This window comes from Mytilus californianus, unplaced genomic scaffold, assembly GCF_021869535.1.
Source record: "Mytilus californianus isolate M0D057914Y unplaced genomic scaffold, xbMytCali1.0.p SCAF_2, whole genome shotgun sequence".
Lineage (NCBI taxonomy): Eukaryota > Metazoa > Mollusca > Bivalvia > Mytilida > Mytilidae > Mytilus > Mytilus californianus.
The window spans coordinates 130,160,271-130,187,431 of NW_026262668.1; the positions used below are offsets into that span (position 1 = coordinate 130,160,271).

The window sequence follows — 27,161 nt, forward strand, 5'->3', positions numbered from 1 at the left end:
TTACATTTGTCATATCGGGGCCTTTTACATACCTTACTATGAGGAATGGATTTTGTTAATTGTTGAAGGCCGTACGGTGACCTATAGTTGTTAACCTCTACTTCATTTGGTCTCTGGTTGAGAGTTGTCTCATTGGCAATCATACAACATCTTTTTATTATTGCGATTTTAAAGAAAGGACAAAAATGCGAGATTTATCATTGCGATTTCAGGACATTATGCATACCGATGTATGTATCAAATATAAAAATGCGAGTTCTAATTATTGCGACACTCATCCAGTCGTATTATTCGCATTTATAAAAACCTCCCAAAAATTTACAGCATATTGACGGGCAACATGACCTTATTAATACTTTCATAATTTGCACATGGTTATATTGTGTTTAAATAACAAACATGAACCTATAAAGAAATTAGGAAGATATAATCGCGGGCGCATAAAGAAATATTTTGAGAAAAAATTCTATCAAAAATACCGAACTCCAAGGTAAAAATTCAAAAAGGAGGGAAGATAGTAGTGAGTAGTGAGACGTTTTGGGCATCCTATTGGCACCGAGTTATGTAACAAGAGGTAATTAGGTCTTAAAAAAGACTGACGCAATGACCGGAACTGAGGAGTAAGGGGAAGAAGGGACCCCTACTAAAAACACAAAAAAACTTAATGACTTCATGACTGCATTAAAGTGATAAAATAAAAAAAATACGATAAAGGAGATAAGCAAAAGATGATGGTATTTTTATGATCCCTTTAGTGTTATATCTACAAATCGAACAGATAATGATTTCTCTCTCTCTCTCTCTTATATGATAGGTCTGAATCTAACCGTTGAAAAAAACGAGTTCTTCACGTGCATTGCAAAATATCGTCATCGATAGACTGAAGCAATCCCTCTATGACCTCGTGTAATATTTGTGAACGTTAAATTGATATCGATTAATTTTTTCCCGGGCAAATTTCGTATCGGTGTTGAAAATGGTAAACAGTATTTTTGTTCGGAGTAAAAATTGAGAACACGCGTTTTATCCTTAAGTAAAAATAACATGTAAATCAACGTGAAGCCTTCGGTTTTAGTTGTTTAAATTCAGCATCCCTTATTTGAACACATGATCTTTTTTGTGAAGAGAAAATGAAACGATGAGTGTTTTTCAGTAGTCTGTTTTGAATTTTGCGTTGAACCACTAAAAACGAAGGTTTCACGTTGATTGATATGTTACTTTTACGTAAGGTATTTGATCACTTTAATGCAGTCATGAATGTATTGTTGTTAATTGGTATTCATGAATTATTAACCTTTGTATTTTTTTAGTTGGTTTTTTTGGGTGTTTTATGGAGTCCCTTCTTCCCCCTACTCCTCAGTTCCGGTTATTGCGTCAATCTTTTTTATGACCTCATTACCTCTTTTTTCATAACTTGGTGCCCAATAGCATGCCCACAACGTCTCACTCCTCACTATTGAAGTTCATTAAAACTGACAAAATCAAACGCTATCAATCAACGGAACAAATGAAAAACAACTGCCATATTCCAGACTTAGCATAAGCATTTCCGAAAAAAAATAGTAGGTTAAACCTGGTTTCATAACTTTTAACGAAACCACCCACTTGTGTAAAGATATTTTTACTAAATATTGTGCTTATAAGACTAACGCAATATCATTCCTAAGTGCTTTTAAGAATAAAACAATATAATTCCTATTAATTGTATACATGTTGGATGTGTACCGATCGATATTTTATTCTTGGATGCATGATTTTTTTAATAGTTGTTATTTGCTTTGAACTAGCTGTCAGTAACCGCGAGTACTCTCAGATCTGTACTTAAGTGTCTTTTTGTTGTGGGGACGTATAAGTACCTTGCCACGTCCACTCTGTGTTTTTGTTAGATGCATTTCTGTTTTGTAACGATCTGATGAGATTAGCCCTTTTCGACATATTTTTATAGTTTTTTCTTTTGTTTTAATGTTACACCACTGTCCCAGGTCAAGGGAGGGTTGGCGCGCCTACAAACTAGTTTAACACCGCCGCATTCTGTATTTGCGTGGCCCAAGTCAGGAGCCTGTAATTCAGTGGTTGTTTTTTGATTTCATTTTTTTTTCGTTCATTATTTTGTACATAAATCAGGCCGTTTATGTTCTCATTTGAATTGTTTTACATTTGTCATTTCGGGTCCTTTTATAGCTGACTATGCCATATGGGTTTTACGCATTGTTGAAGGCCGTACGGTGAGCCGTAGTTGTTAATGTCTGTGTCATTTTGTCTCTTGTGGAGAGTTGTCTCATTAGCAATCATTCCAAATCTTCCTATTTTTAAATAGTAATGATGCACGGAAGTATTCTCACTTTCCTATGCAATGAGAGCTAACCTTATGTAGATTTTCCCTTGTTTTCATGTATTTTATCTGTTCAGAGTAAAAGTAAAGACATTAGAGCAAGCAAATTTGAAACAAAATAAAAGAGGCCGCTTAAATTTGTTCACGATGACTATATTTACTGTTTAAGATTTTCTTGTGTAAGTGTTGTCAATGCTGAGTTGTAAGTTTTTTTTTTGTTTTTTTTTTTTATCTCAAAATGGAAAGTTTACAACTGTTTTATGTAGTGATTCAGTTACAAAATGAAATTAAGAGCAATTCATGCGGTTTGGGGTATAGATCATTCTTGAATGTTAAACGTTGGTTGACCCTATGATGATTATCCTTGTTTACTTCAACTCTCATTAGCAACACCGCCATATCCTTGCGTTCATCGTAGTCTAAGCGCTGACTGTTGTAAAGTTTTAACGAAAGAAATCGACAAGTTATGAACTTGAATCAACCCAGGTAAACGTGTACTAGAAGGATAATTCAAGTTCAATCCATGGCATAAGCTGGTTTAATCAGCATTATAAATACACACTTCTGGCATCTTGATAATTAACATTAACTTTATGAAGTTGAAATCCTCCCTTCGTAAATTTTACGGACGCCAGTTGGTTGGCCGTTATGGAATATCCGTTTCACAGATGATAGCGGATATTTTCCAAATGTCGTACCAATAATCTCGTCCCCTATTCCCAAATGTGACCTACCGTAGAAAAGTTATTACTGGATTTGTACTAACGTGAGCAAGACGACGGATGCCACATGTGGAGCAGGATCTGCCCACTCTTCCGAAGCACCGGCGATCACCCCAAGTTTTTGGTGGAGTTCGTGTGGCTCAGACTTTAGTTTTCTATGTGTTTTGTGTTCTGTTGTGTCTGTTTGTCTTTTTTCCTTGAAGCCATGGCGTTGTCAATAGAAATAAGAAAATGTGGCATGAGTGCCAATGAGACAACTCTCATCCAAGTCATAATGTGTAAAAAGTAAATAATTATAGGTCAAAGTACGACTCTTAACACGAATCCTTTGCTCAAACCGAACAGCAAGCTATAAAGGGCCCCAAAAATGACTAGTGTAAAACAATTCAAACAGGAAAACCAACGGTCTAATTTATATAAAAAAACGAGAAACGAGAAACACTTATGAACCACATCAACAAACGACAACCCGTGAACATCAGGTTCCTGACTTGGGACAAATGCAAACAAATGTAGCGGGTTAAAACTTTTTAACAGGCGCCAACCAGTTTATTTTCGACTTATGAGTTTGAATGTCCCTTTGGTATCTTTCGCCTCTCTTTTATACAAATCCACTAAAAATCAATTTATTGGTTTGGGACACTTAAAAAGAAAAGGAAAAAATATATATTACAAAAGAGACACACATTACGTTCCAAAGAGAAATGCACTTTCTGGGAGTTCCATTTTTAATGTTCAAAGGAAATGGTACAGAAAGAAGGTCATGATATAACTTAACTGTTACTGTTTTATTGAATATATATGTAATAAAGCTGAAAGAGACAATAGATGAAAAGAAAAAAGAAAATTAACAAATGAAAAGAAAAAAAGAAAATCAACAAATAGCAGATTATTTCTATCATTATATAATTGAAGCTTCATAAACAAAACCCAGATGAATTTTGCACATTAGTATTGAACAATGTAATAGCTATGATACAGTATACAATAGATATTATGTGTATAAATGTTAGCAGTTAAAGTGAAATAGTTATAAATTGCAATTTTGTAAATATAGACAATGCAATTTCCCACAGGAACTCCCTTTGCGGCTAAAACTGTGCCACTTTTATTAGGAAGTTTCGTGAAAAATCATATCCCAGAACGGAAAGTTGAAATGCACTACTATTTTATTCAAAGGTCAAAGTATAGGGCCGTGCGGCATATTTTCAACATTTATATGCCCTGAACTTCTAAAAGTTTAAACTTATAACAAAATTCTAAACTACCCCTACCTCAACTTTTGGACCTCCTAAGAATTAAATTTTAGGCGCTACCATTTTTTTCTATACTGGTAACATTCTCAAGTTATGTCTCTTTGAGATGAAACACAGAGATCATATCTGGGAACCAGTACGTTAACAAATTAACATATCTATGAATATTATATAGCTCTCCAAAAGAGGCGTGGCTTGTGAAACAGCTGTATTTACAAAGTGCAACCCAAACGATTTTAAACGTTCAATATAATATTTGAAAAAAAAATTCTACAGATTTCATCATCATATATTTTTTTACGCAATTTTATTCAAATATGGTTAATGACAATTCAATATGAAATAAAAAAAGGAGATAAAACCAATAATAAACAATAAAAGCAAATGGCGGCCTAATATTTCGACCTGAAGGGTAACTCAATATGAAAGATGAACAAAAAAGAAAATTGACAACACAAAACAATAAAGATTAAAAGGCAGAAAATTGGCAGAGAGGTTACAAGTTCAATATCTTTACACAATCAACAACTTAATAAGGAAAAAAATGAAGAGCAGTACATATAAAATACCCGGAGAACGCGACATACAATTTTTCAAGTAGATTTATGGATAACAGAAGGGTATCGAGTGAAAGGGGAAATTTAGAAATTTCATTTCAGGCCCCATACCGAGATCTTTTACAAGGGCAATGCTTGAAAAATCACTATCCTCATTCACATTATTCAAGTATTAACTTCACATGTAACAGATAATTTTGTCCACATTTTATTTGCATAAAGTTTACGCCCACTTTTAGTCTTATGTGAAGTAGTTTTCGCTTCTCTCTCCAAGTTTAAAACATTTAATACATTTACAAACTGTAAACATATGTGTATGTATAGAATTAAATTGTTATACATATTGTCGCCCCCCCCCCCCCCCCCAAAAAAAAAAAAAACATATACTGCTTATATATACATAGAGAAAAGGAAAACAAACCTACACTATATAATACAATGCTATTTGAAATAAACAGGCGAATGCATATTTTATTAATTTCTTAAATTTATATATTATAAAATTGTTTATCAGGGTACATGATAAATTATTATTTTTATTTTCTAGATATAGTGATCTCTAAAAAATCAAATCTGAATATTGTCAAGACAGAAAAAAAACTAACGTTAATAGTAACAATCCTTTTTTTTTTCTTTTATGTACGTTCAGTTTGGCTTAAATCATAGATCATTCGTCCGGAAGTAGCACCTGTTTTACAGATCATTCGTCCGGTAGTAATATTCTTCACTTGGTCCTTCCTGGAACATGTTTGACAGCTGATCCTTTACCTCCGCAAAACCTGAACGCTTGTTTGGATGATAATGCCAGCATTTCAACATTATCTTATAGAAGCTGAAACAAATAAAAAAAGAACATTTCATCATCAACAATTATTCGTCCCTGAAAGAAAATGAAATGAATGATTTATATGTACCAACATATTGTTTTATTCAATATGATAAGAAGATATCTGCCATTTATATGGAAAAAAAAAATCAAGAAATCTTTTGGTAACAATATAAATATAATCAAACAGACATAACAACGATTTCTTTTCATGATACATGTTGCTGACATGAAAATCAACAACAATCCATAAATATAGTTCTTTTCTATAGAGAATGTTTAATGTATAAAAAAAAAAGACAATAATAAATGGGCCCTTTTGCTTCTCTTGAGAAAACACGACTCTTAGGAATGGAAAGGAGGTGTTATTTTTTAAGGAAATAAAAGAGAAGAACGATGTTTTTACGGAAATCAAAGAAATGAAAGGATGGTTCAATTGTATCATAGGTTATATAGAAGTACCCAAAAGAGTTTGAAATATGTTAACAGAAGAAATAATTTAAGATATATTGGCAAATATAGAGTGATGATTTGGCAAAAGAGGTAGGTCCAATTTCTTTTGCATTTGTTTCACTCACAGGGTCAAAATGAAAGCTGTCAAATTCTACTAGAATTCAAATATTAAATAGACTATGCCATATACTTACAATATTTGTCAACAATTTTACATACTTCCATGAAATTGAAATGTAATCCAAAGCTACATGTTGCTGTTGAATACATTTTGATACAAAATTGCAAAGTTTACATGTTTTTATCAAAATTTTGCATCGAACGACGACTGTAACCAAAATGAGTTTTATCTGAAAGACAATTTTTAATTTACTACCAACATAATTTTGATGTTTGTTAGATATGTTGTTCCAATAAATTTTGTTTTGTAAATACTAACACTTGCCCAACAACTCTAAATATTGCGGTTTTGACTTTTCTCCAGGAGCTTATATTTGTTTATTTTTTTAGAAATAAGCCATACTATTCTTAGAACGGAAACGTACAAACATACAGCTGTATTGATGGGAATTTCCGTTAATGCACTGATTTTATTTTGAATAGGACCAAAGTGTGAAATTAAATTCAGAGGAATTGGCCGTACCTGTTTTTAAACGCATTAAAAAGAAAAAACAAACCAGTAGACTTGCACAATATTAAGAAAAGTCTATAAATATGAGAAGCAAACATCCTAAAAATGTTATTTCTGTTTTATATAAGGTGTAAGTACACTAATTCGGGCACATACCAGAAAGTAGTACATATTTAACACAAAATAGTTCTTATGCATGGGTGTAACTTAATCTTGGTATCAAAAGAAAGCTGAATGACTGGTGATCATTGTAGAACACTTTTTGACTGATAATTTTGAATAATAAAAACATTGCATGAAATTAAAAAAAGAGGGTACATTTTGCCTGTTTGTCAGATCTGAAGTACCTGAATTAGTACATCCGAAGTTCCGAGAACATGTTCTCACTTTTATGCCATTAGCGGGATGTTGATTTTTTTTCAGTACAAGACATCATAAGGTGTTGCTTTACATGCATTAATTGTCACTTTATTTGAACTATTAACTATATTATTAATGCAATGAAATTAGTGTCGTTTAATTTTCCAGTATCTATTTCGATGTCTTTTTCTTAAAAAGTAAAATTATGACAAGAAATTACAATTTAAAAAATTTCTTTTAAGTTTTAATGTTTTGGTTAATATAAATGCATATTTGTGCCAAAGTAATTTGAATTTAGATATTGAATACACTCACGCATCATCACAATATTCTGGTTTCTTCATTTTGTATCCTTGTTTAAGTCTAGTAGCAACTTCCCTGCTTTGTATGTTTGGGTAAGGTGTATCACCTGCAATTTAAAAAGATTTTTCTCTCATTTCATGGGTTTTACGACGAAACGTTCAATGCCTATTGTCTCTCTGTTATCAGTAGCAGTTAGTGTTTAGTCAACAACTATAAAGACATTAGCAAGCTTATCAGTGGTGGGCATATTCCAACACTACTTTTAAAATGTTGTGTTATCTATTATCTTTTATTTTTTAATTACAAACTAGTTGTCAAAAATAGATCTTATCTAATTTTTACTTTACTAAAATTCAGGATTAAAACTGTTTTGCAACTGACAGAAAAACAGGAAGTGGAATAGAAAGAAAACCATATGCAATAGAAGATAAGAGATTTATGGGTAGGTTTGGATAATTCAGCATGTATGTCCACTTTCAACATTCAGCTACTACTAGTATTAAACATACATCATTGCAGATGCACTCCTAGCTAACGGACTTAAAAATGTTTTATTATTCATGTTTACATAGGTTCTAAACTATTTCAATTTATTCTCAACCATAAACATTTTAACGTGAGTGATAAATGTTTGTTTCAGTTGATATATGTATTCAGTTTTCTCATAGGATAAAAATTGACATTTCAGGTATACCGACGACCCCCTAAAAACTAACACATCTTTAGCGGGAAGAGGTGACATGGTGCAAAGAGGCGAACTTTGAGTATTTGCAATCATTTAATCTCGCAACTGGGAATTGTAATACTAATGTACAGAAAAAAAATAAGATACCGCTTACCCAACGAAAATATTTCCCACATAACAATACCGAAGGAGAAAACGTCACTCAATTCATTTGCATCCTTTGTTGTTTTCATACATTCTGGTGCCATCCATTTCAGTGGTATACGTTCCTAGAAAAAAAAACCAAGATGAATTAAAAACCATGTTTTGATAGGGAAATATTCACATTTGGTTCAAATGTCGATTCTGGTGTCAGATAAAAGCTTAAATATAGCTGATATATTTTTAAGTGATACCATCCTTCAAATAGTCGTTCAATCAGTATAATGAAATGTAATAACATTCACACATAATTAGCAAAAACATATTTCAGTAATCGGGGAAACAAAAATATACTCAATTATAAAAATAAAAGTTTATTGAAAACACCGAACATTTCTATACATTTTCATTGTCTCAAAATACTTGTGCGTGTATCTAAAGAAAACTAATCTAAAATATAAATAAGATATAAATACAAATACAAAAACCGTCGAATTGAATGCAGAAATTAGAAGAATAATGTCAAATATGAAAGATGTCATTTAAACTTACTTCCCCTTCTTGTTCCGCTTCGGGTTCTGGTCCAAATCCAGTTATCTTTGGTTCAAACAAATGATCCAAAAGAACATTTCTGGCTGCTAATCTTCTGTGAACAACCTATCACAGAAAATAAACTCCTCATTTAAGAAAACAATTCAAATGATTGCATTTGAACTTTAAAAAGGCCAAACAGTTCAAAAAGGGTCATATGTAAAGATATATTAGCAATTTCATTCTAGAACATATGCCGTTAACCTCGTGTATTCAATTTTTGTTAATATAGAAATAATATAAGATATTTAATAAGGCTCTCCCTTTATGTTACGTGATACAAATGACTTTTATATGTAAATTGTGAAAAAAACTTGACCTTTCCCTTTTCTGTTTTGTACCTTTTTAGATGATAAATAATCCATTCCAAGACAGATTCCAAAGACCATTCTAAACAGTCTTTCTTCCAAATCAACAGTTACGTTGGACTTCTTTGAGGTAAGGAATTCCTTCAGTACCCCACTTTCACAATATTCCAGTACCATAAATGCTCCTCCTGCAAACATTTATGTTTGTTAAATAATGATGAAGAATGGGTATATGCTTATATAATGATGAAGAATGGGTATATGCTTAAATAATGATGAAGAATGGGTATATGCTTATAAGATGGAATGGTATGGAAATCATGCAAATACAAACCAGTGTCATAATCTGGTAATATATTGTAAAATGTCAGCCAAGATAAAAACTTAAAATAAGGTAAATGATCGTATTCACAGACTGCTTTATCAAGTCCATTGACAGCTCAATTTGATAGCTAATTACTAAAAAGGATTTAAAATTAAATAAGGACGGCAAATAGTTGACCATTGACACACTGACGGACAGCAATGAGCATAACTTTACATTAAGAATATGGGACAAGTTAGCTAAAGGCTTTAAAAGTCTTCCATAAAGACTTACATCTACTGTGTGGTCGAGATTTAGTACCAATATTCTGACATAAACCAAACTCTTTTATAATGATTTGGTTTATTTCACTGCAGTGACTTCTTGAATTTGTATACTTACTAACATCGTCATCTACATATCCTATAAAATCCACAACGTTTTTGTGATGTCCGACTTTTTCTATATAAAAGTTGATTTTAGCCTTCATCTTCATAACATTCTCTTCTTTTTGGTCATCTGTGTAACATGATAAAGTTAAAGTACCACTAATAATAGTGTTTTGATTAAAACTATCAAGGTATGATATAAATCAATGTTCCGGTAGTGACATTAGTTTAATGATTCACTTTGACTCACCTTTCAGTAATGAAATTACGTAATTTCACTAATAACTTATCAATCAGGGATACTATGCTTAAACTTGCAGTGAGTTGAGAGTATTATTTTTTTTTGCTCCCTGTTGAAAGCCTCACTGTGACATGAGATGAAGAACAGCAATAAAAACGCTGTTCCTTTGCTTTTAGTGTGTTTTTGGCTGTGCATGTACTGATCTTGTGTCATGAACCCCATATCATTTGTTTCTCTATTATAAGTTAATACGCTACACGCGCCATACATCTACACAAGATACTCGAAATAAAATATATGGACAACACAATCAACTAAGAAGTAGAAGAGCATAGTTACTGTAAATCGTAACCAAAATAAATAGGTTTTACTGTTTTATTTAGACTGCATCAATCACGATGGTCACAGAGATATTTGGTTCCAAAAACATTTTTGTCTGAACTACTATATCAAAAATTGCTGCAGAAATGCATATTGTAGTCACTAAAAATCGCTCTCCTAAATAACCTTCATCACAACTGGTACTTTTATATTTAGCTTTGGTTGCCTTCTACAGTTTACTTTCTTCTGAGCTTGTGGTGTAGACAGGTTAAAAGTATTAAGTAATATAATTTTAAAAGAAACTTAATCATATATTTTTTTTTGTAGATAGTTCATTTTTATCATGTGTGATATACTCCTGATATCTTTAAAGAATTTTGTCATATTGTCTTGCGCAATCACAGTTTCATATAGGAGTTATTTTGTAATTTGTTTCCGTCACTCTTAGGGTAAATAAAAAAAAAACAATGTATGTTTGATGAGTCTGAGGCGCTTTCCGGATTAACCTTCACGAGGAACGCTAAACCTCAGAATTTTGAATGCCAATGATATATGATTAATGAATGGAAAGGTCCCTTCGTACAGTGCTATAATTTTCTTTTAATTTCTGTGGTATAACATAGAAATAACATTTGTTGAATTTAATCTTTCTGGCATACATTCCTATAAAAATACCTTTTAAAACTTTAGCAACAACGGTTTGGGCGTCACGATGGTTGCCATAGTATTTGGCTAAATAAATTGTTGCAAATCTTCCTTGTGCTAACTCGGATTCCATGGATATGTCTTTACGTGAAATCTTTAGATTCGTAGCGCCAGAAGATTCCAGTTGTCCATAGAAATATATGTCATCATCAAACTTAGAGCTATACGCCCGAATCTGCAATACAAAGATGGTTTTGATTGAACGAAATTCAGATAATTCTTATGATTTTAGTAATCCTAGCTGTGTTTATGGCAGAATTTGTTGTAAAGAGGTAGGGCAAAATTCCCATATATTAAATTTTATTTCACTTGCAGGGTCGATATCTTTTTTTTTTTTTAACAACATAATAATTTTATTCATCAAATATTGCTTGTTACATAAATCATCAAGATTCCAAGCTTCTCTTGACGTACCCTGTTATGATCCACTGACTACCCAGGGAATAGTCAGCTGATTAGATTAATTGACATACATTTTGTTTACAAAACATTATAATAACAATACTAGAAAAATTATTCATTGATTATGTTCCTTTTAATTGTTAGTAACATTGGACTTATTGTCTTATGTCCATTAATATTGGTGTCTACTCTCTTAGTGTATTCACTGACAAAAATTCTGTAGACGTCTATGTTTTTTGTTTTCTGCTCAGATACATAGTATGACTTATATATTGAAAAACTAAGTATTGTAATTAAAAAATTTATTGAGTAATACTTGTTGTCTGTGATTTTGTTTCCAAATATCAGGTGTTGTAGTTTTATTAAAAAATCTATATTACTCCTTTTTAAGAGGTCGTATATTTGCTGCCAAAATCTTTTCAAGTAAGAACAATTGAAAAAATAGTGATCATAATATTCTTCTATGTTACAAAAATTACACATATTATTATTAGTTTTTTTCCATTGTAATAAAAGCTTTTTTGTTGGTACAATAAACTGTAGTAATTTCCATCTGAATATTTTTAATTTATTTTCAGTTAAATATTTATAAATAAAGTTATATAGTGAATTCATATTTGGAACTTCTTGCATTGGTAGAATTTTAAGCCACCTGTTTATCCCTACTGACGGTTCCTTTTTATTATTCACTAGAGAATCATATAACATTTTATTTGAAAAACATGTAGTCTCAAAATAACGATCTTTCCATGTGATCTTATTTCTCTTGACATTTACTGTACTTTGAACAGAATTTTCTTGTTTAACTATGTGAATCCAATTTTGTGGAATAGCATGTTTCAATATATGAAATTCTGCACTCCAGTTTACCTTACACTTTAATTTGTTTAAAATATATTTTTCTGATAATGACATAGTGTCATCTAAAATGTCATTTAAGTATATTATACCACTCTTAATCCAGTTTTCAAAGAAAATTGGTTTATTATGAAATGTAATAAATTTATTCCCCCATATTGTCTGCTTTCTTATATCAAAATATGTATCTGGTTGTTTTGTTTGCCCACCCCATGTCAAAATCCTGGACTTTATTACTTCTATATAAAATTCAGGAACACATTTAAAATATTCTAAATGTTTTATATCATCTAAATTCATATTAAATATAAATAAAATATTATTAGACACCTTTAGATATTTAAAAGGTATTAGCTTCCAGTTGGCAAATTTACCATTAACAAGTCTATATACCCATGATGCCTTTAGCGACATAAAATAACTTTTAAAATCGACCATTTGTAAGCCCCCTTTTTCATATGGACGTATTATCAGGTTTCTTTTTACTTTGTCTGGCTTCCCATCCCAAATATAATTAAAGCTTCGTGTTTCTAGTTCTTTAAGATAATTTTCGGGAGTTAAGCAAACACTTCCCAAGAATGTAAATAAAGGCAAGATTAGTGGTTTAATAATTAGTATTTTCCCTAAAATTCAAAGATTCCTTTTTTCCCATGTCTTGAACATTTTTATCATTTTTTTCTTTTTTACAATCCCAATTTAATTTTTTGCATTCCTCTTTATCATGTCCAAAAAACACCCATAAAGCTTTAATAGGTTTATCTCCCCAATTAATCCCCGCAATTTTATCTTTGCATGATTTCAATTTCCCGATCCATAATCCTTCTGTTTTATTTCTATTTACCAATAAACCTGAAAACGAGCCAAATATTTCTATTATATTCATTGCAGATATTACATCGTTTTTATCTTTACAAAATAATGTTGTGTCATCTGCTAATTGTGAAATCGTAATGCTGTGACTTTTCCCATCTAACTTAATAGTGATTCCTTTTACTTCGTTGCTATTTTTCAACTGTAGGGCCATAATTTCAACAGCCAAAACAAACAATAATGCTGATAAAGGACAGCCTTGTCGGATTTCCCGTGAATTTTTGAAATTTTCTGATACCCACCCATTGTTCATGACACATGTTTGAACGTCTGTATACATAGTTTTAACCCACTTAATAAATGATTCATTAAATCCAAAATGTTTCAAAGTTCCAAGCATAAAATCCCATTCAAACGAATCAAATGCTTTCGTAAAATTCACAAAAACAATTGCTCACTCAATTTTGTATCTTTCTGAGTAGTCTATAACATCTTGGATTTGTCTCAGATTAAACCCAATAAATCTATTTTTAACATAACCGGTTTGATTCTCATTTATAATTTTTGGAAGTACCTTTTGTAAGCGTTGAGCAAGAACATATGACAAAATTTTAAAATCTATATTAAGAAGAGATATTGGACGATAGTTTTCCAAAAGTAAAGGATCCCCCTTTTTGAATATCAAAGTTAATATACTAGTACGTTGTGAATATGAAAGACTGTTTCTATCGTATCCTGTATTTAAGACATTTACCAGTAGTGATTTAAGTTTATTCCAAAAAAAATCTATAAAATTCTACCGTAAGTCCCTCAAGACCTGGAGATTTATTTAATTTCATTTTAAAGATACCATGTGTGCATTCCTCCACTGTAATTTTCACATCGCATATTAGTTTATCATTTTCATCAACTTTATTTTCTAATTTTGTATCGCTGATATATTTTTCTGATAAATCTTTGTTTGAATATTTTTATTATACAAGTTTTCATAATAATCTTTTATTTTGTTTAAAAGTTTCTCTTGATCCGAAATTATTTCTCCCTTATCTCCCATTAGCTTACTTATCGATTTTTTTCTAACCCAAGGAAATAAGAATTATTTTTTTCACCAAACTCTACCCATTTTTCTCTAGATCTCACTTGAGCTCCTTTCGCTTTTCTTCATATATCTTATTTAGCTCTTCTTCAATATCATTTATTTCTTTTTCTATTTCATTGTCATCTATAGTCCATTAATTTAATTTTTTCTTCCAAGTCTTTTTCCAAAGTATATCTTCGCCCCTTGGTTAACTTTGCTTTATTTTTACAATAATTTGTGGTTACTTCCCTTACCGCAATTTTAAAACCATCCCATAATAATCTACAATCTAGTGTTTCCTTTTCGAAAATATATTTATCTATCAAATTATTAATCAGTTCTTGGTAATCTTTATCTTGCAAAACTGAATTATTTATTTTCCAATACCCATTGCCCCTTTCTGATACCCCTGGCTTAAATTTTAGAAATACACTTTGGTGGTCAGCAGACCGAATAACAGCCGGTTGGATTTTACAAAATTCTACAAGGGGTAAAAAATCTGACCCCATAAAAATCAATCCTACTAGCTTGTGACCTATCTCTTCTTCTCCATGTGAATTGCTGTTTACTTTCATTTAAGTTTCTCCAAACATCTGACAGTTTATTAGATTTAATCAAGTTTTTTAAACCGTTTACGGGTTGAGTAAATTTACATGGACGTATAGATTTTCTATCAATTGGTTTAATTGTCTCATTAAAATCTCCCCCAAGTATTGGTATTCCTAGACCGTGTTCCTTCAAATTTTCACTGACCTTTTAGAAAAAAGAATTTCTAGATGATTTACAGTTAGGTGCATATACACTAATAAATGTAAAAATTGAGTTATTTATCTGCACGTTCATAAGTACTAATCTTCCGTCACTATCAATAAATTTATTTATCAGGTCGTAGCTTAGTGATTTTTTAATTAAAATAGCTACACCCCTACTAGCCGTAGTACCATGACTACAATAAGTATCATATTCCGTTTTACTATTCATCGGTATGTCGATATCTTAACGTTTTCAAATTCTACAAGAATTTCAATACTTAGACTTGCAAATAGGACACCTACGAACCCCTCAATGAGTTGATGTAAGGTTTTTTTTTTTTTTTTTTATTCAACAACAAATTGCACTTCTGCTGTTAACAATGTTCTTCACTAGTCCAGTGTTCCAGTGAAGAGTCCCTGTTTGTTAATACCAGAAATCCAGGGTTGTTTTCTGGTAAGCATCATTATATTAAACTAAAAACCAATTGTTCAGAGAACAATTGAAGGTCTTTCAGCAGCAATTTTTAAACTTAATGAAAAGATGCTAGTTCGTGTTTACTCAAAGTTAAAATTGGCATCTTATCATCAATTTCTTCATACTGATGCGATAAATAAGTGGTTTCTATATACTTATGTGTGAAATAAGGGAGATAATTAGCTACTTCCGGTGAAGTAAATGTCACTTCCGGTCTATGTAATAGTTTCTTTCACACTGATTCCAAAAATATATAGTTTCTATATACTTTTGCTTTTAAACCAGGCATAATTGGCCAATTCCGGTTTATCGAAAGTCATTTCTAGTCTTCAGTGATAAGTTAATGTATTAAAATTACAAAATATATGGATTCCGAGTACTTTTCCATGAAGAAAGTGCTAAAATGGTTACTTCCGGTTTTCTCAAGGTCTCTTCCGGTTGTCATTTTTCAAGGTCATATGTCATCCAACCTTTTGTAAAAGGTCATATGGCTTTATAATGAACCAAGTTGAGGTAATAATCAATTAACCTTATAATTGGACATTTCAGGGGCACTTACTCCTATAAGATGCCATTAGATTGTTTCAGACCAAATGTAACATATCTTCATTACAATAAAGCAAACATTTTGCACTTGTTGTTTCATACATATCTTTAAAAGTGTTTGAGAAAATGCGAAAACAAGGAAAAGTCAAAATTGAGAACTTGACCTTGACCTTTTACCTTGAACTCATTTTCTAAGTTAGGACCTAGGGACCTCAAAAAAAAAGATTCAAGGGTTATACTGTTAACGGTTTATGAGTTAAAAAAAACATACCGACAAATTTATTTGGTAAAGGTAGATCACTCCTTTAAAATTTCATCGAATCGCTTCGATCCAAATTAGCCAAAAATTTATGAGGATGTAACAAACCATTTAGAAAAAGAATTTTGTTGATATCTTTTTTTGTTACGAAGGAGATGCACACACTTGATAAACAGTGAATAGGGAGATAACTCTTACAAAGAAAATTGTTCGGCTTAGAATGGGTGAATAAAAAAGCGCATAAACTGTATGATACTATATAAGAAATATCTTAGCGACATATTGCGAAACAAAAATTTTCCGCGATAACAAAATTTGGCGGAAGAAAAAAATAATAATCAGAACAAATACAATAGGTCTTTCCACAGAAAAGTGGAAAGACCTAATTAACATTAGTTTTAATTACAGCTAAATTATAACATTATTAGCAATGAAATAAACCAGTATATATCATTGAGACTTATTTATTTAACAATTTACTACATATATCACCTAGCAATTATTTTGATATTTTATATATTAAAGGCTGTTTTAATGTGCAGAGAGCATGGTACTTTATCTTCACGAGGCATCGGATTTAACGTCCACATTCTAGTCGCACGTGTCTGCGTATCTATACACCCGGTACAGCCAAACGGACGGCCCACTTTGGCATGTGTTTATCATCCAAATAAGACAACGGTGATTATAGTTCTATATTCCAGTCACTATGGGTCTAAATTGAATATATAAATATTTTAAATTAAACAGAAACAATCAGCGATCTGACATTAAAAACACATTTTCCTAAAAGCACTTAGAACTGTAAATATTTAAACAATTTTTTTTTCTTCAAAATGCAACATCACATGACCTTTTAAAATTTCTTCTAGTGTTGACCGCTATGAATGCAATGTACACAGAGAATAGTTGGGCGTTAGCAAACATGTTTAACCCCGACACATCCTGTATGTGCTTGTCTCAATTAAGGAGCCTGTGATTCAGTGGTTGTCGTTTGTTGCTGTATATCATCATATTTTTTTTTCAATTCTTGTTTTTAACACTTTTTACATTTGTCATATTTGGGCTTTTTCTAGCTTGCTATGCGGTATGGGTTTCGCCCATTGTTGAAGGCCGTACTATGGCCTATAGCTGCTTATTCTACGTCATTTGGTATCTGGTGTATACTTGTCTCAATGGAAAATATACCACATATATGCAGTATCTTTATATAAATCCTGGATTCATGAGAGTTGTTACTTCTTAAACTGCAGATTTGGACTAGATTCTTAATATTAACATACATTTGATCATATTTAAAAAAACAAACAAGGATAACTATAACTTTTGGACATCAGAACAATTTTGGACCAGGCACCAAACCCTTTCTGACTGTACCGAGCAAACAAAAAAAATGAAAATATAAAAATAAATTTCTTCTCGTTAGCCCTATTTTTACAGGCATACATTAGGTTCAAAGTAATTGAGATGGCAATACATTTTTTTATCAACACCTATTGTAAGATGCAAATATATCTATCAACATTTCTAGAAGTAAATATCACAGCATGTTTCCTTTGGTCACGTTTACCCAACACACATTGTTTTATATACGCATGTTCAGAAAGCAAAACCTATTTTAGAACTATTCCTCTCTCTTTATTGATCTATATACTTCATGGGATATCTTTAACACCGTTCGGTGACCTTGTTGTCTTTATTAAAAAAAAAAACTACTATACACTATATATAATTTCATAGTAAGATATTTTTCATTCATAATAACCGAAAAACAGTTATTTGTATTTTTATGTTGAAGCAATACTTACATTATATCTAGCATTGGTATGTGAGCGAACACGGATTGTATTACGAATAGTTCTTATTCCTTGTGTCATTCTTGCTTTAGCGGGCTGTAAACGTCCAGTACGTCCAAGAAATAACAGAACCACCACAACAGCAATCAAAAGCAATATAAACCCTGAAAAATTTGGACTTTAAATGATTTGCTATTACAACAAACAAATATACCCTATAGTAATCTATTAAAGAAAACAAAAGTGAAACATGAAAAGATCAGCAAATGATTAAAACAATTATGGAACACAATACCGCTAGAGGTAATACTTTTGTTAATGAAAAATATATATTAAATAGGTTTCACATATGTAAAACGAATGTGGAAATACTCACCGGCAGATAATCCTGCAACACCGCCTGGTGGGAATCCTACAGCTGAAAAGGTAAGAAATGATACATGTATATTGTTTCACTGTAACAAAACGATGTCATAGTATAACATTTTTTGGGGGAAAACAAGGTTATAAATCTTGACATCATTACTATATTAATAGTCGTCTGATCTGTAATTTTACCGATTGTGTCCCATTCCCGTCGACCTCCCCTTTTCTCGCTATTTTTGGAGTTCATGTGATAACCTTAGTTTTTGTTTGTTACCTTTGTTTGTCTATTCCTAGTTGATTTACGAGATTTGAACTTCGGTAAACTACAGTCGTCTTCATTTATACTGGAACAGCGATCGTTTAAGATTTCAAATGTTTAAAAAATCACGTATCTAGAATGTAAAACTATAACTTTTCTTACCACTTATTTTTCAGAATAGGAAACTGGTCAATTCGATGTTTCGATTACAATATGTGTACATACATTTAGCTTCCTAGATATTTTCACAATAATTCAGATCATGTCGCAGCTTGTTTTTATAACTGCAACATATGTGAGCTCCAGTAAAAAAAAATGGTAAATTGAATTGATGAACATTTTAATAGTTTTACAGACTGTCAGAAAATGGTATTTTTATTTTCGAGTCAAGATATTATTAGATTCTGTGCCAAAAGCTGTAATTTTATTCTGAAAAGACGCCTAGAAGCTTTATATACTTTAAATAATAAATAAATAATTATGCTGTATAATTTTACCATTCCTGATTCATATTCATTAATGTATATAGATGTTGTGTAAGTTGTTATCGTTTCTCATAAATCTGTACAGATTGACTTATGTATACAAAATGTATCTTTTATAATTGTATTGTGTAATTGTATGCATAAGGCGAGACGTAAATAATATATTGAATTGATAGAATTGAATATTAATAGGTTTTTGGTAATATTTTGGTCTAATTTGACTTACATGCCTCAGCTGTTTGGAATTTGAGTATTGCAGGAGATCCGCTCATAACAAATTTTGTGTCATTGCCATATTTAGTAAACAATTTAAACCAATAATGGGTTGTAGGTGACAGTCCTGTTAGGTCAAACGTTGTCGCATCTTTATGTACTTTGAAATCCCTTGTGGAATTATCAGGTCGGAATAACCGGATGAGAATACCAGCACGTTCATAACAGGTAGGTGCCTGAATCCAGCTTATACTCAAACTTGTGTCTGATGTTTTCAATATAGTAATGTTTGATGGACTATAATCTGGAAAAAGAAACATAATATATAATTTGACGAACATATGTCATGTGAACTATAACAATGAATTAAATCGCTATATCTAATTTGTGTAGGCGACATGATTGATAACATTTGATTCGTTCAAAATATACCATAAGTTTTGATGGCGAATGTTTTTTTAGGAACTTACGCCTATCTTATGTGTAGTTTTTTTTAAATCAATTGTTGTGTCGTCCTTTGGAGTATCATTGGTTTCCTTACCGAAATGTTTGTTTAAAAAATCTTTTCTTTCTCAAAGGTTTGTATATTTTTGATGAGATCGTTTTTGTTTGAAAGGGGTTTTACTTATCAATAGATTTGTTTTAAAAGTTTTAAGGACACTTTAGTTATCAGTATTGTAGTTGTGCTGAATTGATTTTCGAATGTACATGTTGATATACCGGTAACAATTTGAAAACATGAACCGATTTGAATAGGTGATGTCTAAGGTAAAGAAAACAGAAATTCAACAATTTCTTAATTGAATGTTGTGTAATAACCTGCTCTTTCACAGTAGCGTATGTGACAAGAATAACACCAGCAAACAGGAACTGCTGACGCGTCCGAATCACAACAATTCTCCTGTGATTTCGTGCTGCTCAATCTCAATTTTTCTGTGTAGTATTTTATTGACGTGTTTGTTTCTCTGCGTATTTCTTCTGTTTATGCTTTTATATAAAAATAAGAAGATGTGATCTGATGGCAACTGAGACAACTCTCAACTAGAGACCAAAGGACATAGAGATTAACAACTATTGGTAACTGTACGGCTTTCAACAATGAGCAAAACCCATAACACATAGTCAGGTATAAAAGGCCCTGAGATGACACATGTATTACAATTCAAAAGAGAAAACTAACGACCTGATTTAAGTACAAAACAATGAACGAAAAATAAATATAATATACAGAATGTAGCAGGGTTAAACTAGTTTGCTGGTGCCAAAATATCCCCCTAACCTAGGACAGTGGTTTAACAGTTCAATATAAGAACAACATATAAAAATAAGTTGAAAAGGGACTTAGCTCATCAGTTACAAAGCAGAAAAACAACTTACAAAACCACACCGGCCGTGGCAGTGTAGTTATACATCCCCACAACAAAAAAGACACTAAGTACAGATCTGAGAGTACTAGTTTTATCTGTTTTTTTCATTTTGTTTTTAAAGGACCCCTTAGAAGCGTCTCCAGCTTAAAACTTAACCTTTCCATTGGTTAGATCAAGTGATCCACAAAATCTTTTGAATTCTGATCAACAAGAAACAATTAATCAGAAGTATACTAATAGTAGATTTAAATCATAAACATATATTACAATATCCAACAAATACGAATACTGTAAGAACATTTCTGTTAAATGAATGTATTTATATGGTACAATCAAAGAATATTCGAGCTCATTTTCAAGTATGTTTAACGAATATCTCTTTTAAAAGATATATACTGAACAAGATTTCTTTTAAAGAATATAAACGTGCAAATTATGAATATCCGTTTGAAAACAAAGAAAAACTCCAAAAGAAAAAATTACAAATAAAAAACAAAGCAGCGATCAATGGACAAAAAGAATGAATTATGAAGACGTGACGGTACTACTTAAAAGACTCCGTATGGAGTCGTATTGCTAAAGTCAGCTGTAATTCTGCAATAACTTTGTTCATCTCGATTTGTAAGTCAGCATTAAACACTAATGTACCACAAAAATTAGCTTTAGATCGCAGGCTTCACAAAAATACTGGAAGCAATTGGTCAACCGGAACGAAAGGTACACTCTATCTTCGAGTAATAGTTAAACACTAAAGTTCAAAAATTCGCTTCATATCTGGTGGCACTAGAACGAAAAAGTCCGGACAACTTTAATTTTCTTGCAATTTTCTAAATTCCAGTGCTGTAATTTTGTCAAAAGTTGGACATCGGAAACAAAACGCAAACTCGATCTGTAAGTCATCTTATACACTTATGTACCATAAATCAGATTAATATCTACAGACATAACACAAAAAGCCAAGAATTTTGACTGATGTCAGGACGGAATGATCGAAAGACGAACATGTGTGCCACTATATTTGTCGGCCATTTATTGATTAGGGCATGAAAAGGCTGAAAACAGTTTATGAACATTGAATTTAAAATATAAAAACTACATTATTTCTTAAAAAGAATTTCTGTTGACATTAATGCTAGCTAACGATATGAATGTTTAGTTCATATCAGTTTCAATATACAAAAAGCGAACCGCTGTTTTGAACACTAGTAGCTCAAATGTTTCATTGATGTGTTTATCAACATTCAATAATTTTAGAGGTCCTTAGATGAGAGTTCAATCTTTTATGACGGTAAACAAAAACATGCAAAAGTCAATGTTAACTTTCGGAATCATGTAATATGTTTGGATTACCATGTATATGTCTATGTGTTTATGTTAAAATCCTATGACATATTTTCTTGATTTACAAGTAATTTGTTATAACCATTATCCAAAGAAGTATAATTTTTCTAATTTCGATTCACCGGCTTAACAGATGAACTTACCCTTACTATTATTAAACAAGTGACTCTGAAGAGCCTATGTCGTTCGTCAGGATTTATATGCATCTACGTCAATGGCCACTCGCCAAAATTGTAGACTAGAATATAATTTATTACTTAAATTTTCAGTTTCTATTATATTTTGCAATATTATAAGCAAAATTGAAAGTTTGCATTATTATAAGCAAAATTGAAAGAAATGGTTACTTTCGTCATTTTGGGACGATTACTCCAGAAAATGGGTATGACAGTTTTGATGTAATAAGACAGTTGGTAGAACTCAACTTCTAACACTATGCCCCTATCAGATTTTCTCTTTATAAAGCGGTTTTAAAATTAATATAAAAAAAACTTTTCTCCTATGTTTCAACTTCATATTTGTCGGCCATGTTGTTTGCAAACAGTATCAAGGGACACGTTTGTAACACAAGATATCCCAAAGATGATAGTGGCCAAATTAGATTTCAATTTGCCAAGTATTTCAGAGGAGAAGAATTGTGTTGGAGTTGACGGTTGAGGACGAAGGATCACGGACGCCGGATGCCAAATGATAAGAATAGCTCACTTGACCCTTCAGGTTAGGTGAACTAAAAACTTGAACATGTAAAATAAGTAGATGGCTTACATTCTTGTATTCCATTGAAGCTGTCCACTTCTCCTAGCTGTAATAAGAAGTTTACTTTTAAAGCAAATAAAGCTGATTCGTTTATGAACATGGAATACTGCTGATGTATAATGATTTTAAAAAAGGTATACATAATACTTGATTAGTTTCGTGCGTCCAAAGCGTTTTTCGGTATGTTAAAGTGATGTCTACGAGTACTCGAGTATCGCTCGATTGTACCGAGTATCGGAACCACAATGATACTTGATTAATCGGTTTCCACGACATCCCCTCCTTTTTTAAAAATTGTTATTTTTGAGAACACTCGTCCGAGAATTCAATAGCAATCACCAAATAATTTTAGTTTAAAAATCGTTTTGTATGTTTGTCCGAAATTGTCATTTAAAATGCTTCCGAAATATTCCGTTTTGTTGCACCATATTAAAACGAATTAATGTTTCAAAGAACAAACAGAAAAAGTTAAAACAGACAATCAGGCATCACATCGGTGACTTCTTATCATATAACAACTTTGTAAATGTGTACGTTGTTTGATCTGCATAAAATTTGTATTTAAAAAGTGTTTATTTAATTTATGATTAAATTATGTTTACTTAATTGGTACATGCATGTAGTGATTGAGCTATTGATAATGGTAATTCGTGCCTAATTAAATGCAGTTTTTAATAAGTTCAATATTTGGTCAAAATAGAATCATTTTCAGTCTTAAGATTGTCCATCTAAGAAAAAAGAGGCCCAATTGAGGCTAAATTTAGAATTTATACTCTCCTGTGTTAAGAATTGTTCACATTCTTGGCGATTCATGCAGCAATTATTTCAATAGTGCTTCATTTTGTAGTTGCAATCTTTTATTATATCAAACATATATAATTTTTCATTTTCTACTGTTTTAAAGGAATATTGTTGAAAATGATTACTCCAAAGGGACATAATACAGCTTTTTCATAGATTAGTACAGGTAACAAAGGCAACTTTACAGCTGTGTTTTTTCTTTATTTAATGTTTTAAGTGTCCAACATCTTTGTTTTTATCATCTCAAGACAGAATAATGGAATTTATCACAAGCTCCGAAATTTTTTGACCACAATATGGCATATACTAAAACATGGAATGGAGATTAGAATGAACAATCTTGAATTTGTGCTTATGTTGCAAATTTTGGATAAAATGAATACAAATTGAATGGAACTGTCATTTTTATCTGTTTAAATGGTACTGTTTACTATTTTTTTTAAATAATATAAGATATGATTGGATACAGGTAGTTTATTAAGCCTTATCTGAAAGAAATAGAGAAAGAAATAAACCAGCATGTAGGGGTGGTGACATACAATGATCCATGTTTCTTTAAGTAATGGGGACATACAAGTATTTATTATAGCCAAGGTTTTCACAATAACTCAGTACTGCATTGGTGGTGTCATAAGAATTCTGTATATCTTTATGTCACTGTCTAGGGAAAAAAGTAATTTTACATTTTCCCGGCTTTACGTTCGTCTTTTGTGTACCCAAGGAAGGTGAAAGAAGTCAACTTAGGAGCGCTGTGATTGGATGTAAGGGTACAATCTATTTTTTATTTATCTATATCTATGAACAACTGCCTTGTGTATATTTACAATATATATTTTGAAACCCATTGAAATATTTTCTTGAGAACTATTCGAAAAGACTTCCAAAAATTCATAAATTTGAGGAAAAATGACGGTGGGCATGGATAAACAAGCTCCGTTGGAAGATGGTCATGATACTATTTGACTTGAATTTCTAAAACAGAATAATAAAGTACTAATACCACAAATAACTGTTTTGTCCAGCTTGTTGTTATAAAAAGAGAAAATGTTAATATTGTCGGCTATGGCAGAATAAATACTACCGTTTTCCCTTAAGGTAGAGGATGTTATGAAAATCGTTAATGACATTTAACCGAAATTTGAAACCTCAAATTTATTATTATCATTAAAGTTTGGAAATGAAAAAAAAAAATGAAATATTTACAGGCTATTGAAATTGTTATTTTTTTATTTTTACACCATTGTGATGATTTGTTGATAAATGACATTAATATGAGTCACTTACATTGTATGTAGTCATATTAGATAACATTGCTAAGTTGTATACAGAAATCTGAAGAATATGAACTTCATCTTCAACTCTATCAATTGGAACTTTGAGCCAGCAGTTATCAATATCCAGGACTATTTCATGCATGAAACATTCCCCCTTAGGAATGCAGGAACATTCAGAAAACTGATCGCAAATTTGTTGTGTCTGTAATATATATGGAAATATATATCCAAATTGCATAACAAAATATTGAAATATTTCAACATCAACCTAATTTAAAAAAAAAAACAAACCAATGTATAATGAATATGAGAGCGTAGCAAGAAAAATATAACAGGTAAAGTAATACTTATTTTATATTTTACTACAAATTGCCAAAAAAGAATTATTTATTTTGTGATAATGTTTATTTTTTTTTAATTTTCTGTTCATTGTTTTTACATAATAGATCTATCGTCAGGCATTTTGTCTCCTGTTTACTGCTGAAATATTATTACAATAATATTATGAAATTATTGATACATGTAGGATGGTATCTTCCCATTTTGTTGATATATTTTATTATCTTTAAAAATCACCTGTGATTCGACAATGAAGTCTTTCTGGTTCTTCACTTCCCCTGTGCTTTCAACCACGAACTTGAACGAAACTTTACTGATTCCACTGTGTATATCTTTGGCATCGACAGTTACTCTGTATGCAACATATAACATTAAATAATTAATGTTTATATTCCACTTGATGAGATTTTCTAAAGGTGTCTGTAAGGTAAATTTTTTCCAGCGATTGGTAAAAGCATTTCGTTGAGTTTGAAATGATTATCTATTTTATTCAATAATATTTTCAAAAGTGCATTATGAAAAGGATGAGGCGTTAACTACTTTTATTTACGACTGTCACTCAGTTAACAATGATCGTGAAACAATAGGTCATGGTGTTCAAGTAATGCAATCAGATTTTGAAAAATCTGTTGGAAAATCTGTTTTATTATCAAAAGGATGAAACATAAAAACAAAGAAATCAATCAAACTTATAAATATACCTCAATAATACCGAGCAGTAAGCTAAAGAAAAAAATCAGTACTGGTTAAGAACTTAAAAAGAGCGACTATGGCATGGTATTGGTTGCAAAAATTTGATATTTTTCATTTAAATGCAATATTTCTTATTTAATTGGTATATTTCTTCATTTAAATGCAATATTTTTTTTTTAATGGTATATTTTTTCATTTAAATGCAATATTTTTTATTCAAATGGTATAATTTTTCATTCAAATGGTATAATTTTTCATTCAAAAGGTATAATTTTCATTCAAATGCAATAGTTTTTATTCAATTGGTATAAAATGTCATTTGAATGCAATATTTTTTATTCAATTGGTATAGTAGTTTTTAATTTATATGCAATAATTGCATTATGGGAAATTCTTTGACGTCATAAGGTCAAATTTGCAACAACGTTTGTGATTGGTCGGAAATTGTTTGGATTTCTCCCCTTTCTATCTAAACATGGATGACCAAGAATGAAAAAACGCGTCAGAATATCGCCCTTCTAACTAAATCTAACGTTCGTGCAAGTCCTGCACTGGCTGTTAAAATCTTGTGGTCATAACTAGTATTTCTATTGCAAAATTTCGATGGTCAAAACGTTCGGTCCACTTTTCAAAAACCGTTTCATTGAAGACCGTACGTTGACCTTTAATGGTTTACATTTACAAATTATGACTTGGATGGAGAGTTGTCTCATCGGCACTCATACCACATCTTCTTATATCTATATACAACGTAAACCAGACGTTTTTCAGACTGTTTTCTTTTTTTAATAAATCCTTTGCCGCGCGTTGTGTACTGATTGATAACTCAGTCTGGGAGAACATCATTTATTTCAGAACCAGTTTTAATTAGGTTTGAGCAAACTTTCAGTAATTGCAAATACTCTTATGTCGGTGCTTTATGTCTATTGTCTTAATGTTATTTTTTTTGTGTGCCTCGTACCGATATTTTGAGTTAATTTGCTGATTTGTGCAGGTTGTTATTTTATTGTACTGTTACACCACTGTCCCAGCTTCGGGATGGGTTGCTCACAAACATGTTGTTGTACTGTTACATCGCTGTCCCAGATTAGGGGGAGGATTGGGATCCCGCTAACATGTTTAACCACGCCACATTCTGTATGTATGTGCTTGTCCCAAGTCAGGAG

General features: G+C 31.4%; 1 protein-coding gene across 6 annotated transcripts in view; it reads right to left on the bottom strand.

Moving 5' to 3' along the window:
• The window catches only part of LOC127731025 (uncharacterized), a 349,419-nt gene that overhangs the window by 231,423 nt on the left and 90,835 nt on the right, over positions 1 to 27,161 (bottom strand). For 2 of the 6 annotated variants that reach the window (XM_052239772.1, XM_052239771.1), the window contains exons 10-20: positions 25,540 to 25,654; positions 24,974 to 25,165; positions 22,898 to 22,934; positions 19,438 to 19,728; positions 18,478 to 18,519; positions 18,114 to 18,265; positions 11,096 to 11,300; positions 9,872 to 9,988; positions 9,199 to 9,353; positions 8,819 to 8,923; positions 8,280 to 8,394 (exon numbers count right to left, since the gene is read on the bottom strand). In XM_052239772.1, the coding sequence (XP_052095732.1) occupies positions 8,280 to 8,394; positions 8,819 to 8,923; positions 9,199 to 9,353; positions 9,872 to 9,988; positions 11,096 to 11,300; positions 18,114 to 18,265; positions 18,478 to 18,519; positions 19,438 to 19,728; positions 22,898 to 22,934; positions 24,974 to 25,165; positions 25,540 to 25,654 (1,526 nt within the window). Of the gene's footprint in view, positions 1 to 3,823; positions 5,700 to 7,452; positions 7,547 to 8,279; positions 8,395 to 8,818; positions 8,924 to 9,198; positions 9,354 to 9,871; positions 9,989 to 11,095; positions 11,301 to 18,113; positions 18,266 to 18,477; positions 18,520 to 19,437; positions 19,729 to 22,897; positions 22,935 to 24,973; positions 25,166 to 25,539; positions 25,655 to 27,161 lie in introns of those variants that run through there. The other 4 variants (XM_052239770.1, XR_007995418.1, XR_007995417.1 and 1 more) reach the window with 4 other exon arrangements.